Below are 13,829 nucleotides of genomic sequence, written 5' to 3' on the forward strand. Positions count from 1 at the left end.
TTTTTTTTTTTTTTTTTTTTTTTTTTTTTTTTTTTTTTTTTTTATTTATAACAAAAACGTGACAAATTAACTTTCAATTTTTCCCCCTTTTTTTTTTATATTTTTCTTGTGTTCTATTGTGTTATTTTCTTTTGCATTTTCATGTCTGTTCTTCAGTCTCATTACTAGTTTTTCATCAACTTGCTTTGTATGAAATTAACAGCTTAAGGCAATCCGCTGACTTACATGATGTGTTCTTAACTTTCCCTTCCTACATCCTGTTCAAAGTACTCTCTTTAGCCAGTCAGTGTTTCACTAAATTAACGGCGTTACATCGAATTAAGCATTGCATATGCAACATTTGCAAGCATCGCAAGATGAATCATGTCCCGGAGGTATTTTCGCTATTTCTTGTACTTTATAAGACCCATCAAGCGAAAAGCTTGCAACTTATAGAAATGTTATCAAATATCTTTTAAAAAGGATATGCGTTTGCATTTAATCGGAATAATGGAATCGTTTTTGTGTTTTTCAATTAAAAATTAAGACGAAATGAAACTTGATCTTAAATTTTTATCATTTGTCGTCAGAACAAGTGTATTAAATGGAGAAATTGGAAGAATTGTTGCGTCTGGTGTAAAAATATTCAGCAAAAATTTGTGGTTTTGTTATGCAGTGACTTATGATTCCCGAACGCTCTGAAATCATTAAATCAATTTTACCAAAATGGCAGCTTAGTGGGAAATGTTCATTGTTTCTTCAGCAGAAACTTCTTCACTTTGAAACATTTGGAAGTGAACATTCAGAAGCAACCAACTCTTTTGAGCGGTTTACAATTGGAGCCATTGTGTGCCTCGAACGATGTTTTGTTCAGAGTTTGACTACAATTTATTTTGATACGTTCACTTGCTCTCATATCCTGCATCAATTGTTATACGGAGTATATTAAGTTTTGGAAGGATGTACACAAAACTTAGAATGACTTGAGTTAGACTCGCCTTTTATTAAGCTTATCTATTTATCTGTCTGTCAGTTTGTTTATATGTTATAGTATTTAACCTAGAAATCAGAACCATCGTTTTAAATCTTGTGTGTGTCCATCCGTCCGACCGCCTGTCTGTCTTGTTTTCTGATATATTCCTTTATATTTTCATGAAACTTGGTACTTCGATCTGTTTTCGCCTAAGGATGAGGAAAATTAGTGAAAATTTTTCGGATCGAACCACTTTTCCGATAACTCCCTATACAACGATTTATTTGGAAAAGTCATTAGAATAATTCCATTAAAAGAATTGGCGTAGGGTGTTTAATTTTTTTTTTTTTTTTCAAATTTTGCAAAAGGAATCACTTTTAACGAAAGATTCTCTACTAGGAATTTACGTTTCTCTTATTTTTTATATGAATGCACTTAAAACGCTGAATAAAGCTTTAGGTCTTCAATGCTTTTCTTTCTTTCTTTACGAAAATCCACCGATTAGTTTCGAATATTGGCAAACTCTGTACCTGGATCTTCTTCGAATTACAACAAACTCAAACATAAACAAACCGAAGCATATATGTATATATATAAATATGTATGGTTTTTGCAGCTACCCGAAGATACTGCGTCAACATGCGTTGAAGACGCGATATGAAAAATTGAATATCAAATGTCGTCAATTAAGGGAATTTTTCTGCTTTGTTGCAAGCATTAAATATGTTATAATATTTGTTTGTACATGTTGAAAACTGTGTAATAATAATTAGATTTTATATGGAGACATTTCTTGTCGCATTGTAAGCTAGTAATGAGAGTATTTAAAAAATGCATTCCAAATTTGAAATCTATTTGACGTTTCGTAACGTATACTCGAAATTCGTTTTCGACTATTTCGCTTTGCATTCTCATAGGGTTCTTAACACCCTTACTACTTCCAGAACTGCTTTCATTGTTTGTTGTCATGCCGCGTTTGGTTCAATGTTTATATACATAGAAAATGTGCACTTTACTGCATTGCGTATTCATTCATTCATTTGAACACACATACACCTGTATTATCCAACATAAAATAAATGGTTTCTTTTTTATTTTTTTATTTTTCATTTTTCCCATCTCTTGTTTCAGCGCTGAACGTTAAACCGTTGGTGTGAGATTTACACATTCCCTAAATATGTGTACATTTCATTGAATCTAACACATTTACAAATGTGCAAATGTATATATATATATATATATATATGTATACATTCTCAATCAGTTTTTCCCTCACTTTTCATAAAAGATTCTTGTAAAGTTTATTCACTTTTACATTTTATATGCAAAATAAATAAAAAAATCTTTCATATAAAATATGAAGAGACGATGGATGAGTCTTTGCAGCAAACAGTTTGCGTTAAAATCTCATTTAAGGAGATCTCCTTAAACATATTTTAAAAATTTATTAAAATAAAAACTTTAATGTTTATCTCATTAGACGAAATCTCAACGGAACTTAGTAAACATAAGAGAACAAGATGAATTCGCGAAAAAATCACATAGTCCAAGTCTAAGAACTCTCTACATAAGAGTCCATTCGTTCCGAGAGGGTTTTTCCGCGTCGATAATTTATGATTGAAGCAATTTAAGTTTTCCGATAGTAGTCAACTTTTGGTTTAGCTTATGCAATGAGACTGGGTTTAAATGTAATCCGATCAAAATCGAGTGCTCCCAACATATTAGTTTTCTTCAACGTAAGCGCAATAATATTAATATATGTACATTATTTTTGCACGAAACGCTTTTTCCTTAATAGGACATTATCCGGCCAATGAAGGTAAATATTATCCGAGAAAGGCTCGCTTCTTTTGGGGAAAAGATGCTCGTTTACAAGAAACAAAATAAAATAGAAAATCACGAACGGACATTAGACAAATAGACGGATAAATGGTCTTAAATCTTAGTTCAGAGAATGATTTCGAAATGATTTTGATGATCAAAGGTGAGTCCAACTCAATTCAGTGAAGAATCAGTAGCCATATGTCGAGTGTAAATACCTACAAGAATTTTGTATACGTATAACTAAAAGAATTCTATAAATATGTATTTATACAGTCACTGCCAAAATAAACGCCCACAAACAAGCAAAAAATATTATATAACCGCTTAAAAGTGGGCAATAGAATTTTTTCTACTTTACGCCTATAAGTAGACGTTCCGATAAAAGGTAGAAAATATATTTCTATCCTAACATATTAATTCCTAACAAATCCATCTAATTTTTATATTAAAGCATTTTTTTTTTTTCGATCATTATGACCATCGATCATTGTTTTAAGACAGAATGCTTGATAACACAATCGGGGTTTATATTTGCTGAGAAAGACAAATAAATAAATTGATAAAGCAATTGGGCCTTTGTTTAAACTCTTTATGTATCTTTTTCCTTCAAACCGATGATGATTATCATTGTTCAGCTAAGGTTTGGCAAATGATTTCAAAATTTTTCAATGAGCTTTTCGAACAGCATGCAGTTATGAAATAAGACTGCCCTTGATCAAAGAGACGGAGATTTACACATGCTTTTTGCTACTTAGCTAAGTTGGTAATGGTAATATGGTACTATTGACTCGCCGGCAGTGTTAAACAAGAGAAACTTCAATGTTCCTAATCGCTCTTTTGGAAACTTTCTTGTCATAAGGTTGATTTAGGTGCCCGTGCAAAAATATAAATAATATCTTTAACTTGATCTCAATGTTAAACTCTTTAAACTCTATCTAAGGTACTCTCTGCAATATGCGAGATCTACATGTGTCTTATTTAAACTAACTGGTGACCATCAAAGCTTCCTACAATCTATGGATGGAACGAAGTTGGATGGAAGTTTTCTATTGCCAAGTTTCTGCGTGTTTGCAGTGATGTGGGGATTCGGTCGCCACTCGGATCTATGTCCCGATAGTGAATGTATTTCCTAATCTTTCCTTTCTTTTTTATTTTCTTGAGGTTTTTTTTTTTTTTCGTTTTCTCTTACATTTGATGAAAGTTTAAGTGTATCAAGTTAAGTGTATTGTTTAAGTGAGTCAATCTATTATCTCATTCAAGATATATTTATTTGTAATCTGCCTTTTGAAAACAAATTCCTAAATATAAATATTTAGATTATTTTTTAACAGTAATGGAAAATAAAATTATCATATATCGTTTACTGAAAGCCTTTTACACCCAATAGCACTTCTATTTGTGATCAAGGCGACTAGCCGTCTATCGTTCCTTTAAGTTTTATTACAATGCATTGTTTTGTGTCCTTAATACGCGATACGGCAGACAGTTTGGCATTAAGCCAATCTCTGTCTGCAAGAACATAAACAAAGTTATAAGCAATGCAATGAACTGTTCGAATATTACGGTCCATTAGTTAGTTTGTTTATTAAACATATCATAGATATTGTAATAATATAAAAAATCAAATAATAATAAAAAATTTGATAAAGAGTTAAGAAGGAAAAAAAAAAAAAAAAAAAAAAAACTATATTATTATTAACCTTTGTAGTGGTTGGGGTACAACATTTTTTAACTCCATTTCTTTATTAGCAGCATTGTTCTTCTCAGCACTATCGTTGCTGGTGGTTGTATGAGAGCGTGATACTGGCAAGGTTGCCATGTTATCGCCACTTTCAACATCAACTGTCGCTACTTTCACTTCACCGCCACCCATGTCGGCAATTTTTAGTGAATTTTTGCAAATTTATTTTGTCTTTCTTACTTCTTGTTTGTTTGTTTCGTTTCGTTTCTTTCTTTTTTTTTTTTTTTTTTTTCTTTTTCTTTCCTTAATTTTATTAAAATCAGTTTCAAGCGTAACGCTTGTGTGTACAAAGTCAGTTTATATTAGTTTTTTTTTTTTTGGGGGGGTTTTAATCCTTTTGTGGTTTTTATTTATTTATTTATTTTATTTATTTTTTTTTTTTCTTTAGTTTTCTTTCTGTTTACATGGTTTTAATTTAAAACACTTTAGATTTTGTATTTTTTAAATTATTGTTTCCAAAAGGGACGTTTAACGTTGGCATTTAAGTTACTTCGTTGTCTCAAACATTTAGGACTAAAAATTATTTAATTTATTTATATTTTACATAAATTTTGAGAAAGTTTTCAAATACATTGGGCTGTTTGGAATATCTTTTAGAAATAACTTAGACTATTACTCAATTTTGTTTTTTGTTTTTTTCTTTTTTTTTTTTTGTTTCTTTTTAAGCAGCGCTAAGGTTGATGAAAAGAAGTTTAAGTTTGCCCGCCCATATGTCCAGATATTTGTTGCATTCTTTGAAGTGTTTAAAAGACCCCACTTTGAAAACAATTTGAAGCGAATGCAAAATTCTATTACGATATTCAAACATCTGCTGTTATGAGATTTGAAAATTGTTTCTCAATAATTTATAAAAGTATTTTAAATTGTTATTGATAGTAAGTTTTTTGTTCAACTGATGCAGACTTTTGACTCTGGACCAAGCAGTTAGACAACTTTCTTGCACTCATATGGTACGCGTATCTATCTGTATAGGTATAAGCAAGTATAGATAAAGTCACACTTCAGAATATACTTTACACTACCGGATATATAATGTATTAAAGTTATTTAGCCGAATAGCCCCAAATAGGATACAATGTTTACATCATATTGCCTGTATAGAATTAAGAATAGATAAAATTTCTAAATAAGATCTAAGATAAGACTATCTATTAGAATTGTGCAGCAAAAATACATTTTCATTCACTTAACACGTTTAAGAAAAGACTTTCAAGTCACGTTGTATTCAGGCATTTCAATATATATTAAAAACTTTTCTAAGATTTCTTTTGCTTTGTAAGGTAGATATAGATTATGGAAAGTTTAGGTTTAACTTGTGATTATTTCATGCTTATTTTGTGAGGCTATTCCATTCCAAGGCTAAACCTATCTGAACTGTAGTAAAATAAAGTGACTAGCATCTTCAAAAAAAGAAAAAAAAAAAATTTATATCTTGATTACTCTTTAGTCGTTGAAATCTTTCATCTTTGATGGGATAATGAAATTTTTTTTTTTTTTTTTCTGCACATAAACTGAACAAGAGAAATCTCTTCATTAAAATTTGCTTTCGCTTTACAATGTAGCTTTGTATGCATACTTATTTTGGGTCGACCTACTGACCTCCTCCTTCTTTATAGAGATATACAACAGACAATATTTTTCTCTATCTATTACATACCATATATATGTGGGTATCAAAATTTTCTTAACGAAGGTACAAAAAAAAAAATAAATAAATAAATAAATAAATAAATAATAAAAAAAAAAAATGCTAATAAAATCGTAAATATAAAGAAATGCATTGGTAACCCTACAGGGGAGAATGACACTCATCAAATTTCTTTTACAAAAGGTAAGTATTAAATATATATACATACAAATATATATATATATTTAAACATATATTGTATTCGAGCACTGACCATACCACAATAAAATACAATGGTAACTGTCTAAGGGGCGGGTGTTTGTGCTGTGTGTTGTATAGACACAAAATTCTAATACATATATATATAATAAAATGCACGCAGTGTTGTAGTACGAATGCTGAATACGAATAGATTCATAAACAACGCACAGACCGTAAGAAAATCTCTATCTATCTCATAATATAAAGAAGAACTAATTAGCCCCAAATTTTAGTTAAGCTTCATCAAACACTGTGTGTGTTTGTAAGATTAAGCTAAGTGAGGTATTTTGCGAACGATATATAAAAAAGACCACAAAGTTTAATTATATATCCGGAGTCACATTTTCAAAGGCTCTTAATTATTATTATTTCTTTTTTTTTTCTTTTTTTTTTTGTTTTAATTAAATGTTAATAACTCTGTTCATTCAGGAGTTCTTTCTATGTTTATCAAAAAAAATTTCAAAAATTCTCTTAAAAATATATTTATTCTAGGTATTTTTTTTTTTTTTTTTTTTTTTTTTTATGGTTTAATTGACTTTCTATTTATTTCCTTTACTTTTTGAATCGTTACTTTTTCACTTAATATTCGGTTGTTTTTTGTAAAATAATTTTTGCAATATACTTTTTTTGCAGCCTTCTCCCAATATATTATATGCTTGTCTATATATTTATTTTTACTGTTTTGGAAAATATTTTCCATTTGTTATACACATATTTTTTTATAGACAAATTGCACTTTATGCTGTAGTACTTATGTGTACACAAAAAAAAAAAAAAAAAAAAAAGGAAAAAAAAATTGAATATTCTCCACAGTTGCTACCTTTTGTTTGGCCATCCGTTTATTGTAAACGTTTCAGTCTACAACGATATCCTATCCAACTACAACTGATGGCTGATAATAATCCCTGAAATTCTACGAAGTCAGAGAGACAGTATAAATGAATAAAAGCTTTACTTCCCCTAGAAAAATATTAAACATACATATAAACGATAACATGCAGACTCCAATAGTGGTCCTTTTTAGATCGCAGAGAGCATCAGCAGCAGCAGCAGCAACAGCAGCAGCATCCTTTCTAAATCAGTAAGCGCGTATGTATGTGCATGCGCATTTCTCTTTTCCATTTACTTCGTAGATGTTATATATTGAATAAAGACAGCTATCTAAAGCACACCCACCGGTTTTAAGGGGAAATCTTTAAGATACTTTGTATATATTTTTATACAACAAGAACAACAACAACAATAACAACAACAATTATAATAACAACAACAACGTTAATCAGCTTTGTTTTTATTTTGCTTTTTACATCTTAAAAAAGTAGGACAATATTTTTCATTATACGTCGTCTTTTTCGTGTTTTTTCGTATTTCGCTCTGGATCTATGTTGTTTACTATGGGATTTTACGTTTTTGTTTTGAATAGCGCACCATATTATTGTTTCCTTATTATTAATGTACGAATGTAAGCGTGTGCTTTTCTTTAATGATTTTCGAATTAAGCCACTGCAAGACAAACATTAACAAAAACAAGTCAAAGGGAAGACGTAAAGACTAAACCATTTTCCCAATTTATCAAAGCACTCTTCATCATCTCTTCAACCGGCCTAATCATATTTTATTTTCGATAATTTATAAATTTGCCGGTTATATTGCCAATGCAATATGCAATCGTGCAATAATTTGATAAAATTTTATGCCTGTCAAAGTCTAACATTAACATAAACATGTTCCAAACGAATCGGATAGACGATCAGCTTCTGATGCATAACGATGCGTAATCAAACAAGCAAGAAGATTATATTCGTTTTCAGGGGTAACACTACGCTGTACGTTTTTCAGGAAGGATATTTTATTTTTTTTATTTTTCATTGGCTTAACAGGTACTTTGAACACATACTTTGAATATCTTTCGCAAGCCCTGCGAAAAGAATACATGTCTCAAAGGAATCTCTGCTGGGGAAATTGCAGCTTAATATCTTGCTTTTTAGCTCATCTAAGACACTATCGAATGTCTTTGGATGGTGTTTATATTCTTTTAAAGACGACCCATAAAAAAATACATATATATATGTATATATATATATACATAGATATATTAGTGGTAGTAGTTTCACGAAAGCGACCTTCTGGCTCGATATGAGGCCGATAGCGATTCCGAAGCTTCGAATTATATGTTTGTGGTGAAGTTTTTCGAACTGATTATGATTATCGTCTATGGAATTCTCTATGTATCTGCCGTTTCTTCCCTCCTTCCCTAACATATATAGAGAGTAAACCGTAGATTTCTGCTTTGAACAAATCCAGCGAAAGAGGCGATTTCGAATAGGAAATCGTTGAAAAACGGTAATAAAAGGCTTTTTTATGGTGCTGGGCCTATAGAGTTATGACAAAAAATAAATATATTTTTATAAATTTGCGATATTTAAAAAGGATACATAGTGGATGTAATAATAATATTACTTTGCCAAGCTTCCTTCCATATGAGAGAAATTGTCAAAAACCCGTTTTTTAGACTGCTCCAGTGACAGTTACCCCTTTAATACCGTACAATAGATGAATTTTAACCAAATTTTTCAAATTAGAAAATATTCGCACAAGACTTATAATCAATGTAAATTGCATTGAAAAGATATTGCCGATGCGTTTGTGGGCGCAGCTCGGTAATTATATCCATCATCAAAAGCTGCGGTATGTTCATTTTTTTGAAAGAGTTTCCTGTACCCACAAAGATGCCGTAGGCACCCTATAAAGTGATGAGTAACAAATTCTGAAACGATTCAAGCATGTCCTTCCGTCCCTTTATGCTATTTTCAGGATAAATTATCTTTTTCTGGCAAACATGAAGGTATCGACATCAAATTTGTCATAAGTATTGAAAATTCTTGTAAGCAGATTGATATTAAAAATAGGCGAAATCGGGCGAAATAGATATTCAAAATACTGCTGAGATGATTTTTGTGTTGTTTATTAGTTGTAAACTATAATAGATACATTGATAAAATGGTTCCACGCACATTTTATAGGTGATCCTCCTGCATGAGATCAACAATGTAAAATATCGGCTACGCCCCATTTTAAGAAACTTTGACAACTATATGTGCCAAGACTGAAGATCTAAACACTGAAGAAATTAACAAGAAAAAAAAAAATATTTTCACATTTCGGAAGCTATTTCTTTTATTTAGCTATAAAGAAACTTTCAATGCCAGATTTTTCAACTCGATCCGCGGAATGGAACCAAGTTTATACAAGCTAAGTAAGCAATTATCTCTTAAAACAGTTCAAAAATGCTAATAAAAGTCAAATGGACGGACAAATCTCAAAATTGAAAATGTGTCTATTACGGTGGTCTCTCATCAAGTGAAATATTCCTAATGGCCAAACTCCGACAACTTGCATCTTTGATTAAAAAAAATGCATGAGTGAAGCTTTTGCGCTCCTGCTCCTCTTTATCTTAAAAAAACTTGAAAATTAAAATTTTGAGTCTCTATAATAACGGATAGGTGTGCCCAGTTTTCGCCCAGTTGTGTAGAACATACATGAAAGTTTTTATCTTGGATCTCCTGTAGTTTATTAAAAACTGGAACATATGTAAGAGCAGCTGTCAGTTTATGTTGCATTGGAAGCAAGCCGCTTGACCCCTTTAATCCATTTCAAATACCAATTTGCTTTCAAGAATTGCGACTGTTTTTTGCCAAGTTTGAAGTCGATATTTTCATTTTTGCCACCAGAGGAACGTTTACCATACAAAGACAGATGGGCATGCGGACATATGGGGCATTCGTACGAACGGCGGAATGCGTAAATTGACTTCGATATTAATACATAGGACCTGCGAAGTTTCCTATTGGGTGTTGCAAACGTTTTGATCAAGTAAGTATACCCTCATGCTGTACCGGTAAGTGTTAAACTGTTTTCATACACATTCAGTGTACTACAAATAACAAATTTACTGTGCAATTATTGTTCGACGGTGAATATGAAAATAATAAAATCCGTTTCTCGGTGACCCCCCCGTGCAACGTAGACATATTAATAAAGAAACCAGACCAATGAAATCAACAATTTTTGGGATGTCCTTTACAAAAACTCATACACATGTATGGCATATTCCAATAAAAGTTGCATAGTTATCGTCCAATTGTATGCATGAAAGCGGCCTCTATAACCTAACCTAATAATGTTACTAATGTATCACGAAACACCTTATATATTATATATAACAACAAGTTTAAAAATAAAAAACGAAAATCCTTTTTTTCTCGAAACGAGAGAAAACTTTTTACACGAATTTTACATGGCACTAATGTAACTCCTCTCTATTGCTAGCCGTGGTGAGTAATACTGCATTTATATTACGTTCATCCTTGTCAAAATGATGACAACGGAAATTTTTGAGTAATTCCTTGTTTTGCTTACCAAATTCGTGTTATATCGTAAAGGCATTTTCTCTAGTCTGCTTTATCTTGACATTTCGTACTCTACTGGTATAAACGAGATATATATATATATGGTAGCAAACTTCCAACGTCGTAGTAAAACAGATACACATTCGTATATAGTAAATGGTTGACTTGTATGAAAACAACAATAATGTTCCATCTAATCCTTACACTACAACTCATAGTAAGAATGCGGTATAATCTCAAAACATGTATGAGGATATATATATATATATATATGTGTGCGTGTACATAAATTTTGCCTGCTGCTTTGCTGCCTAAATGCAATTACAAACACCATTGAATAATTTTTCATTATAAACACTCTAGACTATATAATGCTCATTACAGTGCTCGAGTAGTACCTCGCATTTTATAAATTTGTAAACAAAATTTAATTAAAATAATTTCAAAATTTAAGGGTAGTTTTGGCAGTTATACACCTACTATCTAAAATTCTGCGTCTACGTGCGATGAATTTAAGTTAAGTCAATTTTCTCTATTATGAATGGCTCGACATAAAGTACTTTCAAGTTAATAACTCACAGAGATAATCATTATTGATTATCTACAATCGGTTGTCTATAAATTATATTATTTTTGTTAACACTAGAACTATCGATGTTTCGCATATACCCTGTCTCTATTAGAAGGAATCATTTCGATTTCCTATTCTTGTCGAGTTACTACAGTCGCAATCGTGCTGACGGGAAGCTAAAATTTAACACAAACATTCCTTGACCGTTTTAAAAGCCACGATTTAAAAAATGGTTGCCTTCATAAAGGCTCACGAACAGATCATGTCCAATTATCCATCTCTGAAAACTTAATCGAACGAGGAATAACTACGTTAACTATCAACTCCTTAGGTTCGCTTTTACGACTACGGTAAGTCGACCGTAATAGATGATCGAAATAATCCCTTTAGTAACAATAGGTATATGTCATCGGTATCTCAAAACAAAGTAAAAGCCACCAAAATAATTTTTGAACATCACGTGCTTTATAATCGGTTGTTCTGGTCTTAATCTGTGTGTTGAAGCCAGAAATGCGTGTCATGTGAAACACGATTCAAATCTATAAACACAAATTTTATTTCAATTTCGAGAAGAATAGGGTTTGATCAGGACGGTTCATGATATCGAGTGTGTACTCGGTTCGACTCGGTTCATTATCATTAGTATCGTTGTGTACATTGATATAGCCCGACTTCTATCGAATCGAGACATAAACAATAGAATACTTTATAATATCATTAGCGTGCGAATAACAATATAAATGGAAATGCAAATAAATGAGAAAAAGAAGAAGAGGACGAAAGTAAACAATGAAAAAGAAACGATAATAATACAAACAAATTATTATATTCATTTATTTGAATGTTTATAAGTAAAAGCAAGTAAGTGCCCTTAAAAGATCATCTTAAGCAAGCATAGTATCACTTAATTTCATGTAGCGAGAAACGATAGATTCTGACATTTTCGTTCACCTTCTGGAATTGTTGGTTGTTATTGTTAAGTACCTGATGTATATATATATATCAGATAATATGAAAATGAAAAGAAAATGTGCAGATGATTTAGATTATCCTTTGGAGCCAGAGACGTGTCTGGCACCTTATAAGCAGGCTATCAGTGGATCGAATGATTGGGCATTTCACACTAAAACTATCAATGTTTTCCACCTGGGTCATGAGTCATTTTCGCTCATAACTACTGGAAACCGCCACACGAACATGAAACTTGGCACAAGCCATCACTGATCAATTGAAAACTCAAGAAAAGAGGTAGACTTCACCTGTCTACATATACGCGCCGAAAAAATACCGACAAGAAAATTATTTCGGAAAATCTGTCAATTAAATATTCGTTTAAAAACCGCCTGCTTGTACTTGTGTGCAGAAAGAGCTCACATGCGTTAGAATAAATTGCACGTAAGATTTAATCGAGTTTATTCGATATCGAGAACCGGAAAACGACCCATATTTTCGAAAATGAGCGAATAAAATATGAAAAGCATTTAGGGGAAAAACGGGTAAACATTTAATATCTAACATTATTGAGTGTTTTTGAATAAATCTCGAATAAGCATTTGAGGGAAATGTACTAAACGTATCGTCTGGAAATGTGATTAACATTTCGAATTTTTTTATTTTTTTTTTTTTTGATAATCTCGCAGAAATATGAGTCTTGCTGCTGTCTGCTTTGAGTAACAAAAATGTTTAAAAGTCCGTCGTGGACTAAGTGGAATAAGTGAAGCTTTTATAATGAATCGTTTAATCAGAAGAAGTTAGAGAATTTGCTAAGGATGTCGGGCTATTGTTGCTTAGCTTATGGCGTTCCGGAATTGTTCGAATTATTGGAACAATCAGTCATGGATGTTGCATCACACTAATGCGCCAGCGCACATGCCATTACTTGTTCGTAATTTTTTGCCCAAAAACAATACCGTAATGATGCCTTAGCTATCATATTCACCTGGCCTGGGTCTTTACAACTTTTTCCTGCTTCCAGAACAGAAAAGATCGATGAAAGGACGAGCTCATGCCACGATTAAGGCAATAAAGAGCGCTATAGCAAAAAGCGCATATAAGAAATACTTGGAAAAGTATTGGAAAAAACACTGGCGTAAAAATTCGTACTAGAGCAAGGATTGTTTCCTTATTTGATATTTTGATAAATATGCATTTTGTTGAACTATTGAAGTCATTCAACTCAGCTTCATAACAAAAATAAGATAAAACACTTTGACAATGAGTTGATATTTACAAGCAAGATTAGCTCTATTCTTTTTTGCGATAAACTGTCATCCAAGAGAGCAGACGAAGAGAGATAAAAATGCATTATTCAGTTAAATAAAAAGTTATTCAAATACCGCATTTATTTTAAATACTTTAAATGTTGTACTTGCAGATATAATTCACATATTATCCAAAAACAAAAGGGAGCCAAACAGAAGAAATTCTTTTTCTTTACCAAACTC

General features: G+C 31.5%; 1 protein-coding gene across 11 annotated transcripts in view; it reads right to left on the reverse strand.

Moving 5' to 3' along the window:
• LOC119644683 (proton channel OtopLc) overlaps window positions 1-13,829 on the reverse strand; it is a 76,790-nt gene that overhangs the window by 23,799 nt on the left and 39,162 nt on the right. Inside the window, exon 1 of one of the 11 annotated variants that reach the window (XM_038044373.1) lies at window positions 4,477-4,738. The exons of 9 other annotated variants lie outside the window; for them this stretch is intronic. In XM_038044373.1, coding sequence (XP_037900301.1) covers window positions 4,477-4,649 — 173 coding nt within the window. In that variant the 5' untranslated portion in view covers window positions 4,650-4,738. Of the gene's footprint in view, window positions 1-4,476; window positions 4,739-13,829 lie in introns of those variants that run through there. One more of the 11 variants, XM_038044374.1, reaches the window with a different exon arrangement.

Source organism: Glossina fuscipes, unplaced genomic scaffold (assembly GCF_014805625.2).
Source record: "Glossina fuscipes isolate IAEA_lab_2018 unplaced genomic scaffold, Yale_Gfus_2 0, whole genome shotgun sequence".
NCBI lineage: Eukaryota > Metazoa > Arthropoda > Insecta > Diptera > Glossinidae > Glossina > Glossina fuscipes.